This window comes from Chanodichthys erythropterus, chromosome 17 (assembly GCF_024489055.1).
Source record: "Chanodichthys erythropterus isolate Z2021 chromosome 17, ASM2448905v1, whole genome shotgun sequence".
NCBI classification, from domain to species: Eukaryota; Metazoa; Chordata; class Actinopteri; order Cypriniformes; family Xenocyprididae; genus Chanodichthys; species Chanodichthys erythropterus.
This window is the reverse complement of record NC_090237.1, coordinates 20590986-20605515: the sequence shown is the minus strand read 5'-3', so window position 1 is coordinate 20605515 and position 14530 is coordinate 20590986. Positions and strand designations below refer to the sequence as shown.

General features: G+C 39.3%; 1 protein-coding gene across 2 annotated transcripts in view; it reads right to left on the bottom strand.

Moving 5' to 3' along the window:
• Positions 1–2660: 2660 nt before the first annotated feature.
• Positions 2661–14530, bottom strand: part of nova2 (NOVA alternative splicing regulator 2) — a 61751-nt gene continuing 49881 nt past the window's right edge. For both annotated transcript variants that reach the window (XM_067365595.1, XM_067365596.1), the window contains one exon: positions 2661–13833. In XM_067365595.1, coding sequence (XP_067221696.1) covers positions 12811–13833 — 1023 coding nt within the window. In that variant the 3' untranslated portion in view covers positions 2661–12810. The remainder of the gene's footprint in view (positions 13834–14530) is intronic.

Here is a 14530-nt window from a genome sequence, read left to right as displayed (position 1 = left end):
TACAAGAACTAAGACGTTTCTTATTTTATCTTGCGTCTTGGGAGCATAAATTGTTGTCTTCATTGTGCTAGTCATATCTGTGGCAAGCAGTGACCCAATTAAGCCCCTCAGAGGTGCGCAGTTGCACAGACAGACTCGAACTTGTGCATTTATATCCCTCATTAGCCCAGCAGGGTTCATCAGCGCTAACGTACATCACCTATGAAAGACTTTTGAGATAGGCTTCCATGTACAACAGCACCAAAGCTAATTACAGATAGAAGCAAGAATTCATGGATAATTAGAAAAAATACACACTGGACAGATAAGGAAAGCATGACCTATATGCAGGTTGCTTTGTAAAGTCACTCCACTGTAGTTTGTCATAAGAATGGCTTGGGCCTCAGCAATATACTGTAAAAAACATATTTATTAAAGCATATGCTCATGAACATAAAGAAAACAACAACTGCAGAAATGCAGAACATATCATATGTACCATAAAATTGATAAAAACAAATCACTGTACACGCTACAGTGCTTTAAAATCACAGCTTTGCATTGCAACTTTCTTAATTTATTTCTTTATCTTATGTACATATACTCATAAAACACTGATGTTAAAAGTTATTCCTTATATTACGAACGATCTCTAGGATAATTTATCAGCTTCATTTGTTAGAAATATTACAACAGCAAGAAACAAAAAACCATAAAAAACTATTACAATCATTTTCAGTGTTTGCGTGAAACCAGTTTAAATTGAGTGAAATGGAGCTGGATGGATATTTTGGTCTGGCAAAAATAAATGCAGGCATTCCCACTTAAGGAAATGTTATACTCTTTAAATAAAGAAAAGGGGAAGCAAAATTAAATCAGAATTTAGAGTTTAAATCTGTTTATATATATATATATATATATATATATATATATATATATATATATATATATATATATATATATATATATATATATATATATATATATATAATTGAATACCAATGATTAAGTCTTCTTGGAAGCCTGCGCTTTTCTTTCACAGTAGGATAAGAAAGCATTTTCTTGCTTCAGCGTAGTACAGTCTGCTTTCTAAATTGCACTTCTTAAAACACAAACAAGTAACTGAGAAGAAATGTGTTCGAAATGTACATTAATTGGAGTGATTAATCAATTGTTTTTGTCACTTTTGTACTATTTTGTCAAAATACATGTTGCAACATTCAAACAAATATATCAAAGCCATAAAAAGGTAGCTTATAAAGTTTCAAACATTATTGCTGATAAAAGGACATATTCTTATGGACCACAGTTAGTTTACCACCATCTGATTTGGTTTTGTCTTAGCAACAGTATTTAAGGTCAGATTTGTACATTGAAGACTAGCATTAGTCACTGACTATACAAAAAGTAATATATATATGTTGTATATTGAGTTGATATTTTCATACACAAAGTAATCTGGGGGAAAACGAGGACAAAGTGGTATTCTGCTGTGACTCAGATTGCTGACTTTTGTTTTATATACTCTTCCTGTGGGCCAGACCTCACTTTGACATGACAGCTACTCTCTGTATCAGCACAAGCCTTCATGTATCCGAGACGCACTGGCTTTAAATTGATTAGACTGCGTCACACTGACTGATTCTGTATACTAGCTGTTTTTAAGGAGTCAGCCCTATTAAAAGTACAGGTTTCCTGCTGAATTCATGCTGTTCACTTCAGCACCACCACACAGACAGAAACCTGTTGTGAAGCTGAGGAAACAAGAGGGACAGCTCTGCTTGTTTAGATCTACGGCTCATGCATTCCTGAGGCCTATTTGCAGCCAGAAAGCTGTTGCTCAGATTGCAAATCAAAATGATTTACTCTTACACATTTGTAGTGACAGATGTTCTGCCATTTTTTTCAGTCTTCAACTTTTTTTTCTGCACAGAATTGCATTTTATAATGATGCATCTGTTGAAATATAGTACTTCAGTCATTTTGAAGTCATACAAATCTATAAACAATGTACAGTGGCCCCACAAAGTATTTCGACACTTAAGCAGTTCAAATTATGATAAATAATAATTAAAATGTATGATAAATATAAAAATACATTTCACAAAAGTTTTTTACTTTTGTTTTATTAAACTTTTTAAACTATATAGGTTAGTATTAGCATAACTATAGCTAGATAGATAGATATCAAACAAAATCAAGCTCATCTAGTCTATAATTTAAAAAGTTAAATTATATATTTAACTTATTTTATAAATCTATATATATATATATATATATATATATATATATATATATATATATATATATATATATATATATATATATATATATATATATATATATATATTATCAGTTAAATATATAATTTAACTTTGTAAATTATAGACTATTATAGACTAGACTATTTAACTGATAATTACATATTTAATTATATATAATTATATATTTAACTGATATATATTTATTTTATATATAAAATAAGTTAAATATATCATTTTTACTTTGTAAATTGTAGACTAGATGAGCTTGATTTTGTTTGATGGTTTTTGTTTGATGCACGTATTTATATATATATATATATATATATATATATATATATACACATATATATATAAACATACATACATATATATATATATATATATATAATTTTTTTATTTTTTTTAAAGTGTGTTTTAAATGTCCAAATACATTTTAGGGTCACTTGAACTAATATGACTTGAAAATTTGCGACAGATATCGTTCAACAAATGCACATACAGTATTCAAGGTAAATCCGAAGACAGTCCATTTTAATAAAAATAGCTGAGAGAGACCGAAGCGATCTCAGGACAGAGTATACGTGTTCTCCCTTGAAAAGTGCTGGACTAAGGACTGGAGATCTTTGCACATGTTCCACAGGTCTGCTTTCCAACTCTAGGGATTTATGAGGGCTGAGAGCATATTCTTGTCTGCTTCTTGCTCTCTCTCTCTCTCTCCCCCTCCGAGGAAAGAAGGGGGGCAGAAACAATTAGGCTTGCTTTCTGGAACAGCTGGGCTGAAACGAGAAAAAGCCTGTTGGGTTTGAGGTGAGGGGAAGGAACCGAGCTGGAGCGGGGAAAATCAATCATGGCCTAAGGCTGGTAAAGGTGCACAATTAGCGAGATTGGATACATTTGAAATGATGGAGCTTCGGCTACACCAGCTCACCATTCCCAGTGGATACAGAGAGAGGGAGAGATGATTTCACTTGAAAGACCTAATTATTCATCATGACAGTTTCCATGTTTAAAAGGGAGCTCGGAGCTTTGGGCCGAGTTATGAATGCAGATATAGATATCATGGGATTGTGGCTAGATTGTGAAATCAGTACTTCTGCGTGACGGCTGGCGTCAGAATCATTCCTACATTTGATTTTTACCAAAGCTGCCTGTAAACACTTTTAAATCCCCCAACAATCCCTCAATTTTTTTGCAAAACATCCTATCGGAATTGAACGCTGTGTTTAAAAGACCACCACTAAAAAATAACAATTAAATTGAGCCGTTTTGTCTGAACACTGGAGATACTTCTTTAGTTTATGGTTGGTTTGGTGAGACAGGTTTTAATCATGCGGTGAATGTTAATTTCCCTGGGGTCTCCACCACAGATCAATGTGCTGGAAGCCAACATGAAGACCGGTCAAGCCCGCTGACCGATGACTATATTGGGATTTTCCACGGTGCTTTTAGCTGGTGTTGGCTTTGGAGACATGTTGGGAAGGTGAAGGTGGTTTTTGTAGGTTGGATGAATTAGTGCACAGAAAAAGTGGGTGGATGACAATGATCAAGAGACTTTATCATGTTTTTGAGATCATCTTGAATTGACTCCATCCTGAAACCACATGCATTATGAGAAAAACGACCGGTGGCTTTGCTTTACCAAGCATGTGATGGCAAATTACATTGGATTACATCACACATGCTTCATTTGCATATCAGTCACACTCAAGACACCCATACTAAAATATTTTTATATTATCAGGCTTATTTCACTTTTTAAAATGTTGAATTTTGTTTTTAGGAGTAGATGCCAGTTCCATTAAAGCATCTATATCTTGTATTTCTCATTCATATACTGTATTAAATAAAGATAAAATATGTCAATCTGTCAATGTAAAAAACAAAATTGATACTTTCCCCCTCATGTAACTTACCTCATGACTGTGAGCTTTACAGTCGGTGGCCCTTCAAACTCTACCCACGTGTCCCTGATACTTCCAGTACATCCTTTATTTCACTGTCACCATATACAAATATGAACAAATTCTATACAGTAACGCAATCATGTTTTTTTTTTCTTCTTTTCTTTTCTTTTCTTTTCTTTTCGGACCACAGTCCGGTACCTTTCTCCAAGATATGTGAGATGAACACTGACATCAATGTAGTTTATTATTAGCAACTAAACGTAGCTCTAACTTTACACTGTACCAGCCATTCTGACATTTAAAAAAATGTAAGTCATTGCAAAAAAGAGGAACATGCAATGTTTCCAAAATGCCTCAGTTAACACATAACTCCATATCACATAGAAATGATCAATTAAAATGAAGTCACTTCGAAAGGACGTAATTATTAAAGAATTGTCTTTGAACTCCTACACATTCTTTCAACAGCGTTGGTCTCATTAAGGTTGTAAACATTACAGCATTTTGCTTGCTCCTTTAATTGGGTGCATATCATTCTGTTGTTGTTGTTTTGTTTTCTTGAAGAAGACTTGATAAGCAATCATACATGGTAAATTGTCTTTGGGTTCCTTAAAAAGCTTGAGGGAGAGCTGGGTTGCGGTTCTGTGAGATCACAGAGTAAGGTAGATTACGTAAACACCCTGAGAGTCACTTGTCTGTATTTTTTTTTCTTTTTCTCATTTTTTAAATCATTATTATTTTAGTCATTTGGGCCTGGCCCCGGCAGCCGGTAAGGGATGGTGGCGGATCATGAGTGGAGGGTGAGTTGACTGGCAATCGCCTCCTTTGCAGGCATGAGAACAGAGTTAATGTGGGTCTGGTCGAGTAGTATGTTATCGATGGAGAACATCACATGGCGTGGGAGGTGCGTGGCGAGGGAATGGCTCGTAAGAGGGGGAGGGAAAAGGTAGTGGTGGAAAGTGGTTGGCAAACGGAGGAGGGGGAGTTATGGACGATCAAAATCAACTAGGCTTACATGATGGGATTCAGCTATAACATCAGCAGGTTCCATTGGTAAATGGAAACCCAACAGGTTTTAGCTTTAGGTGGACAGAAGACATAACACCCACCCGGCCAAGCCTCTCGCAAGCAGTCGCATTCGCTCGTTCACTCGCTCGCTCGCATCACTCACGCAGCATGGCCCCTCCCCCAAGACCGAGCACATGGTTTCAGGCACGAACTTGCAATGTGTTATTTGATGAAACTGAGTGTAGTGGGAGGTGAAGAATAAGACAACAGAAGACAGGTGATGGTAAAATGAACATTTATAATGACTGCTGTTGCTGTCGGAAAATAATAACCCTTAAATAAAAAAGAAAAGAGAAAAAGAAAAGGAACGACTTAATAGATATTAGCACTAAATTGCTGACTTCACTGGTAATCCACAAGTCAAGAAACACAACTCACTATTTTTTGTACAAACACAATGCTACAGTTACATTAAATATTTAATACTTTTTTTAAGTCAGTTAATGGATGATGTTAAAAACACTAAAATACTAAAAACAAAACAGTAATTCATCTTTCCAGTCATTCCCTTTTGTCTAGTTTCTTGATGCCATTTATTAATAATGTATAGTAGTTTGAAAATAAATAAGCTCATGAAGGGTTATCAGAAAACAAAGCTGGCAGCATAGAAACATTAGATGTGGAGCTCAAGCATGGTTGAGACGCATGAAAATGATCGTTCGGCATCACAGGGAAACATCTTCGTCTCGTGAACAGATGCTGCAATGGTCAAGACACCTAATCAACACGTATCACAATTTACACTCGACACGTCTGATATGTACAATGAGATTAGTCAGTTCAAGCTAACCTTAATCTAGTTTAGCGTCTAGTTAGTGGTGATTATGCATTATTTGGAGGGGCCTCATCCAGATTTCAGTCTCAGCACTGCGTATGTGGCTCTATGACCATCTTCAACAGTACTAAATCATTCGAGCAATTTCTTGACGCTCTTCTAAAAAGGAGCTGCTTTAGTTTAACTTCACATCGCACTCCACAAAAGCGATTTTATGCTGCCAGCCCCATTACGATGAACACGTTGTTTCTGGTTACAGTTCAACCAAATCTGACAGATATTTACAATGAGAGAAAATAATGAAATCGTGGAGGAAACAGTTTGGATCTTACTGATGTTTGTGTACGTGTGTCTTTTTTATTATTATTATTTTTCGTCCCCAATGATGACTTAAAAAAAAAAAAAAAAGAAGGAAAAATAAATCCAATCATCTCAACTAGAATTGCACAGTCTCAAAAAGGTTTGGAGATGGAATGGAGATTTTAAGTCCAAACATTTGATGAACATAGAAGGGGAGGAAGAAGGTCAATAAAGTTCATGAGGGGTGAGAAGTTCAAAGTTCAGAAGACAGAAGATGGCTGCACGGCTGATGTTTACACACTCCTCAGCTTTTTTGAGCATGTTTTATGTTAAAGGAACAAAAAGAAACCTGCCATTAAAATGGATTTTTTTTTTTCTTTGCTTGCGCTTAATGTTTTCCATTGAGAAAATCAAATGGAGAGACTCGGGGGTGAGGAGAGTGACAGTGCCCCCAACATTATGGCACACAATCAGTGATGTCCTGGAGGTTGAAGAGATGACAGAGAATTAGGAAAAGCAGTTTATGAGAGGTAGCCAGCCGTGTTTTTACCGTGTTAATCCAGGTCTTGCTTTTACTGCTCGCTTTTTGGGTAATGTTGAGGCGTCATGACTGACATCATGTTATGGAGAAACATGCTGGCTTCATGGGTGCGTCCAATGGATGTCCAACATACAAGAGAACTCAAAAAGTTTGGAATGGTACTGTTTTTGTTTGGCACTCAGGAGAAAGTCTGGGAGGGTGTGAGGGGGAGGTCGGCAGAAGAGTGGGGAGTGGTTGGAAAAAAGGGGAGCAGTGAAAGTGCAAAAGGGAGAAAAAGGGAGAGTAAACAGGATACATATGAATGACATTTTTGTTATACTTGGTCTAGGTTAGAGAGTGTCGTACAAATAAAAACAGGAAAATAAAAAAGAGAACAGAACAGTGATATGACAAATGTATTCTAACATTGCTGGTGCTTCAATGGGTACGAGCTCAAAAGTGACCCCGGGTTGTCGTCTTCTGATGGCGTGGGGGGTGGGGGGCCGGGGTGGGGGTGGGGTTGGACTTGGGGGGCGTGTGGGGTTTGGGAAGAGCGACGAGCTCTAGCCATGCGCCCACATAAAAGCAATGACCTTCTCGACATCAGCTAAACCATAAGTTTGCATTCATCTCGACTTGACCGCGTGTGACAATCCCAGTGACCTGGGAGAGAAACATGGGCGCGAAACTGCTAAACGCATGCACAAAAACACAACTGCGCACAGAAACGTAGCTTAAAAAGCAACCATGACTAAGCACAGTGCAATTTTGATGGCCTTAAAGAGAAAGAGAGAGGAAAAAACAAAACAATATTCATGATATATCAGACATGCCCTTTTTGGCACTTATTAGCATTAATATTACTCATAAAAAACACTGTCAAAATAACAACATTTCCAATTTCTGTAAAAACTATTCTGTCGTTTTTTTGGTCAGCTTCGAATATCTGGCCAATCCTTTCTCATGCAAACAGTAGTGCCGCAATCATTGCATTGTGACGTCATCGGAAAGTCCCGTCCCTTTCCTTTATTCGTGGAAATCTGAGGTAAAGGATTCAAGCAGTTTAGCGGTGTCATTGCATTTGCTCTCAATCGGAAACAGGGCTGTTCTTATCTGGGGTGGCGTGAAGCGTAAGAGAATTATAAAGTGCATATTCTCGTGATAATGGGTCAAGCTTTATGTGCAGTGATGGCAGAACAAGCTAAAGAACAGAAGCCTAATGATGTTGTTAGTACTGACACAGCAAACACAAGCCCTAAAATCATGATCGAAAGAGTGATATGCAAACTTATGTAGTGGTGGATACATTCACGACCATGTCTGAATGTTAATGTCACTAAATTAACCCTCCGTTTCCAACTTTTCCCATTGTTTTTCTTATAAATTATCACAAAACATTGATAAGTCTGTACAAAATGAGTGCTCTTATTATGACGCTGGATATGACCATGGCTATGAATGATTTTGGTTTTCTGTGGCCTAGTTTTCACAGGACAACAAAACTCCAGCTTGGTCTTAGCAAAACTAAAAAAGAATAAGTTAAAAATGTGAAAAAGCTAATTTAATAGCTCAAACTGTTGTTGCCATGCAAAGATTTGTCCTCAAAATGAATGCACATTGCCTAATTGTTTTTTTTGTTTGTTTTTTTTGTATGATTTTTTTGTCTTCACTTTTTTTTTTTAAATCCACGCTTCACTTGGTATCATGCAAATATCAACGTGCAAAAAAGATAACATCTATCTTCACAAAATACATTTTCAGAACTATAAAAGGCTGACTTAAGAATGCTGATAACTTATAAAACTTTAACCATGCTAAGCTAACTCGGCAGTCTTCTAGCCCCGGGGATGCGTGTTAATGGCCACATGGCACCCTGCTTTTGTTTGGCCTATGAGATGAATCCATCCCTTCTTTTTAACAAGGACTAGTTAGTTTTAAGGGGGCAGAAAACTCTCAACCTTATAGTGCTAATGTCTATTTTTTGCTTCTCTAGTCACTTTACCTCCACTAGTTATATCTTAACTGTGGCTTGTTTGGCACTTTTCACATTTTTTTTTCTTTTTTTAAATTACAAAAGTATGTCTGCTCTTAACTAATGGTGTTTAAATCACATTTAAATCTGTAAAGATCTATTTTGGCACAGGTTTATTTAATCCATTGATATAGCAATTATTTCATTATCAATGTAGCATTTAGTTACACCTCTTACAACTACCACATCCTGCTAAATGACTGACCAGATATGTTTTTAATCTTAAATTTTAGTACATCACTTATTCAATAGCAGCATCTTCACAACTTAAAAAATAGTATATGCAAATCTACTCAACATCTAGGTAAATCCAAAGCTCCTACACAGACAGAATAAAAGGACAAGACATGACGACATGCTACTACGTATATTGCTTTCAGTACTCATCACATTTGTTCTATTTTCCCAGTTACAAAAAAAAAAAACAACAACAAAAAAACAAACAGAAACCCCCATATGTACTTTCAGTACTGAATACAAAAACAACAAAACAGAAAGCTGCTCCTTGACACTATGTTGGCACCTTTTTATAGTTTTCACATTGAATTGTCACAGTAATATCTTGCTTTTTGTGTGTCTTAATCAAATCGAAAGTTCATGTAACGTTTCTTAACATAAAAATTAATCTGGGGGCTCTACCAAGCTCTGAACAAGCTCTGAAGTGTCTGATGAAGTACTGCATCATGGATAAAACCGAATGCACAGATGCACTCTAAAATGCGGAGGCGCTCGATTGCCATCGCTTCCTCGTCTCGATCTTCAAGTCTGAACTATTGTGTCCCTTCATTTAAAAAAAGAAATGCTCATTGCACCTCAAAAACGTTCAACTATCTTTCCGAGTACTTGGGGTCGTTGCTGTTTCAAACGCTTGTTAGACCTCCTCACCTAGGGCACAACTGCTTGACAAATTCATATCTGTCCATACTATAACTTGTCAACTTTACACGCATTTACACACACATGCACACCATACAAACACATCGATGGCTCATAGTAAGTCCCTTTTTGAAGGTGTGATGTGCTCGAACATGATCTACGGCAAGCTTCTAGTTCTAAACTGTAGGCGCGTCGTCCCTTTCCCATAGTCAGTTTCGTGAAAGGGCAAGCAGACATGCACTGTTACACCAGACATCGCCACCCATGGAGAGATGTGAGAGAAAAGAGGGTCTCTGGGTTGATGTGTCAGAATGGGGGTGCACAAAGGTAAAAAGGGGGGTTGAGAAGAGGTGAGGGGAGGTGATGGTTTTTAGATGAGAATAAAGAAGCCTCCTTACCAATTGGTTCAGATTTACTCTCCCTGGTGCTCCAATAGCAAAGGAGAGGAAAGAATCATAATTTTAGTCAGGGGGAGAGAGAGCACAGTTCTGTCTTTCTCTGTTGGTCTGATTCTTCTTTGGGAAATGCTCTCTGTGCTAACGTGTACAAGTCTTGTGGGTAATGAGGAACAGTTTGGTATTTTTAAGCTCATTCCAGCCGGTAAAGAATCAATATGTTGTTTAGACACAGAATAGATTTGGAGGACACATAGTTTAAACATACAAAATATACCATCCTCTGCCCCTTCACGATAAATATACACGGTAGGCTGGCGGTTAGTTAGTGCACACTTGGAAAGTTAAGGTTGGATACTGCAACATGATGCCAAAAAACTGCTCAGAAGAGTCTGACCTCAACCTAACAAACCATCCAGGCTTCCTTTCCGCCCTACACTCTTAAAAATAAAGGTTCTTTATTGGCATTGATGGTTCTATAAAGAACCTTTATCTTCCATGGAACATTTCCATCGTACAAAAGGTTCTTTACGGTGGCAAAAGGTTCTTTAGGTGATTAAAATGTTCTTCACGTCAAGGAAAAAAATGGTTCTGTTAAGAACTGCTCAATGAAAGGTTCTTCAAGGAACCAAAAACGGTTCTTCCATGGCATCGATGCGAAAGCCCCCTTTTCGGAACTTTATTTTTAAGAGTGTACGGTGAGCGATACATTGACTCCATGGAGGCTGTTATAAAAATGAGACGTTCCACATGAGTACATTCCATCATGGTGATGCATCAATACGATAACGATATAGAAACCCTGACTTTTTTTGGCCTTCCATCACGGCCTCCACACTTCACAGTGCATTAAGACGAAATTCAGTGTACTCAGATTCAAAACAAAAAGAAAACAGGACCTTATTAGCAGCACATACGTCGCACATGGGTAGTTCTGACCTGCACAGGAAGATCTTCACATGGGCAAGCCTGTTCGGTATAATGCAACCAGAACCAGGTTGGAACTGGTTACTCGATACGCATATTAAAAAAATGTGGTGGCTATCATATTAGCCACAATAGAGCAGACAACCAGGGACTTCCAGTGCAGACCATGTTACTAAGCAACCTGTGCCGATCAGAATTTGTTCGTAGTCGTTCAGTAGTATGTGTTCATGAAACGCCTCAGAGCTCTGAGGGCCAATTTCTGATTTGATAAGGAATAACTACGCAAATTTTCCAGCACATTTGCGCAGATATTCAACTGCAGCGGCTCAAAGTGCACAATGTCTCGCACTGCAGAAGGGCAGCATAGAGTAAAGACGGGGATATGTTTTGGGACGTTACAGAAAGAGATTGGCTTTCATATAAAGTCATTTTCTGATACACTCCCTTGGACTTGTGCAAAGACCTACATTCTCATTCAGTAGATATGTGAATAAATTGTCTTGTCCCACTGTGATTTCAAGTCTGCGTATGTTTAGTTGCATTTTCAGCATTTAAATCTGGTAATAGTTTGCTGAGGGTGTGTGTTTGTGTGTGTGTTTTTTGTATTAATATCACTGTACAGTACATCTGCCCCTATTCTCTCTGTTGGTGCCGACGGTGCAGTTATCACTGGACGTTAAATAAGACATATATTACATGGACACACGATTCAATCTACTTAAATAAAAAACTAAATCCAAAATATTGTCTTTACATTCATGTCAACCTGAATTCACAGATTAAGAAAAACAAAAAAAGGAAATACCTCAGTTCTTATGGGTGAAATCATATTAATAAATAACGTTGATGGTGATGATAATTTGTAATAATAATAATAATAGTAGTAGTAATAATAATAATGATAATAGTATTTGTATAAACACCAGACCTCGAATCCCATAGAGAAATGCCACAAACTCTAGGAGCTCTGGTACGAAAGATTCAGGTGCATTTTGCGTCCTGGCCTATGTCCGCAACATGATCTACAAGCTTCCCTTATGCTAACAACATCTGTAGTGGCAATGCACCTGGTCGAACTGGAACCCCAGGTCAATGTCTAGTGACGCTGAGACCCTGCTGCAGCCTCGCATCCCCTGCCCTATCCTGCCCGGCATGGGGCAGGGTCAGGCCGGCTGGGATCGTGAGGGCTGGGGCGAGGGGGGCTGGGGTGGGGTATGGGGTGTCACAGACTGGGGGGGATATATAATCAGTCTCAAACCCTCTTAAAGAGGAGGCATGGGCGAAAGGGTGGGAGTTAAACTAAAGACTAAAAATAAAGAACAAAAATCTGTCAGCTAGGAGGGGATGGGGGTGGGGAAAGGGCTGATTCCTGGGATTGCTCCACCCCATTGTCCCCCATCCGACCACCTTGCCCACCTGCTGGGAACTGCAGCGCGGCAGCATGCCAGGTTGAAATGCCATTCACTGCTGTCCAGGAAAATGCACAAAAAAACAAAAAACAAAAAACAAAAAGAAAAACAAAACAAAATCAACCAATAAAAATTCCAAAAAGATTCAAACTTAAGAAATAAACCCATATTTACATTTTACACATTTTTCTTTTTCAGATTTTCCACTTGGAGAGGAATTTTTCCTCTGTTTTTTTTTAATACTGAGATTTTTCCCCACAAACAGTGTGGCTGATTTTCGTCGTTATTCGCGCCCTCCATCTTTCTCTGTATCTTCCCCATCCCCCACTCTTTCTCTCTCCTTTTTTCATACTCCCTGTTTTTAGCCCACCTTCTGCGGATTGGTGGCCCTCACACCCTGCTCGTATGTGATTCGCTGGCTGATAAGATATTGGGCTGCCTGTGTAGCGGCTGGCGATCCGGTAATGGTAACTTTACGGTTTCTGGTGCCAGGAACAAACTCTCCTTTTTTAGAGATCTGAATGCGGGCTCCCGTCAGTTCTTGGTACTCCACAAGCGTTTTGCCTCCCTTCCCCAAAATGGCGCCCACCAAGTTCTCCGGCACTGCAATCTCCACCACATCTTTGGCCCCCTCTGTCAGCTTCTCGGTGGCCAGTAGGGAGCTCGCCACCAGCGGAGAAGCGGCACTCAGGTAGCCGTTGGTGGCTCCGGTGGCGGCGGCGAGCGAACCTAGCGTGAAACCTCCCAGGCTGGTTGCTGGGTGGCCGGCGCTGGTGGACGCGTCATTGGCGTATGAGGCTAGCAGGTTGGCGGCTGCGGCTGCAGCAGGGTTAGCGCTTGCAGCTACGGCGGCGAGGACTCCTGAGGCCGCTGCAGGGTTGAGCCCTAGACCCAGGGAGTTGGTATTGTATCCGTAGCTGGCTAACGTGTTTAGTGCGGACGTGATAGCCAGCAGGTCATTCCCTGAGAAGCTGGACATGGTGGTGGGGAAAGCACCCACTCCAGCCAGACTGGCCTGCCCCAGGAGACTGGAGGCTGTGGCCGCCGCTGCCGCGGCAGCAGCCGGCATCACCTCAGCTGAGTTGGCGTACGGAGAACCAGTGGGGTTGGAGTTGGCCACGGGGCCGGAGATGTTGGAGTAGCTGATGTTCAGACAGCTGCTGCTCTGTGGGTCCTCCTGGATCTTCTGCACAATGATCTCGACAGCCTTACGGTTCTGCTCGGGCTCCCCGCTGATGGTGACGACGCGCTCCTGCAGGTTGATACCTTCAGGTTTCTGTGAGAGCTGGACCCAGGCACCGGACTGCTCCATGACGGCCTTCACTGTGGCTCCGCCCTTACCGATGATCAGCCCTGCTGTACTGTTGGGCACTATCAGCTTTGCCTGAAGGAAACATAAGCATAAGAGGCCTGTGTTAGTTTATGAGTCACTCTAGTGAAACTAGTACACTTATGCCAGTCTAGCAAGTGCCATTTCTCAGTTTTGGGATTTAAAAGTAAAAAGTGTAAAAAAAAATAAAAAAAAATCCGCTGGGAGCCCATTAGTTGCAGCACAACCAATGTCTTTGAACACAAACAACTACTTTTGTGGCAACTGCACTTGTATGTGTTTAAGCCAAAGCCTGGATTTTAAACTTTACAGTAATTACTTTGCTTCAAGTTGCCATTTCATCAATTGCTGTATCATTAAAGCATAAATCAAGACATCTGAGCATAATCTTGTAATTTAGTGCAACAGCAACGTAATGTTCTCTCTGAGTATGTTTTTGACAATGTCTACGAAAACAATTTCCTCTATAATGGGGGGAGTGTAAACAGTGGTTACCATGGTTTCTTCCCTAACTTAGAAAGGCTTGTTCCTCTGATCAAGCAGTGACTCACACTGGTACTTTTTTACCAAAGCTTTACACAGAACATACTGATCTTGTTAAAATGTTGCTAAAAGCACAGTTGATAAATGTTCATTAAAATTATTTCGGATTTCTTGCCTACAAATATCTGAATTTGTTTCAATGTTGGCAGTTGGCAGTACAAATAGCATCATGATTCATAGTTCAATATATTTTAGGTGCTGTTAACTG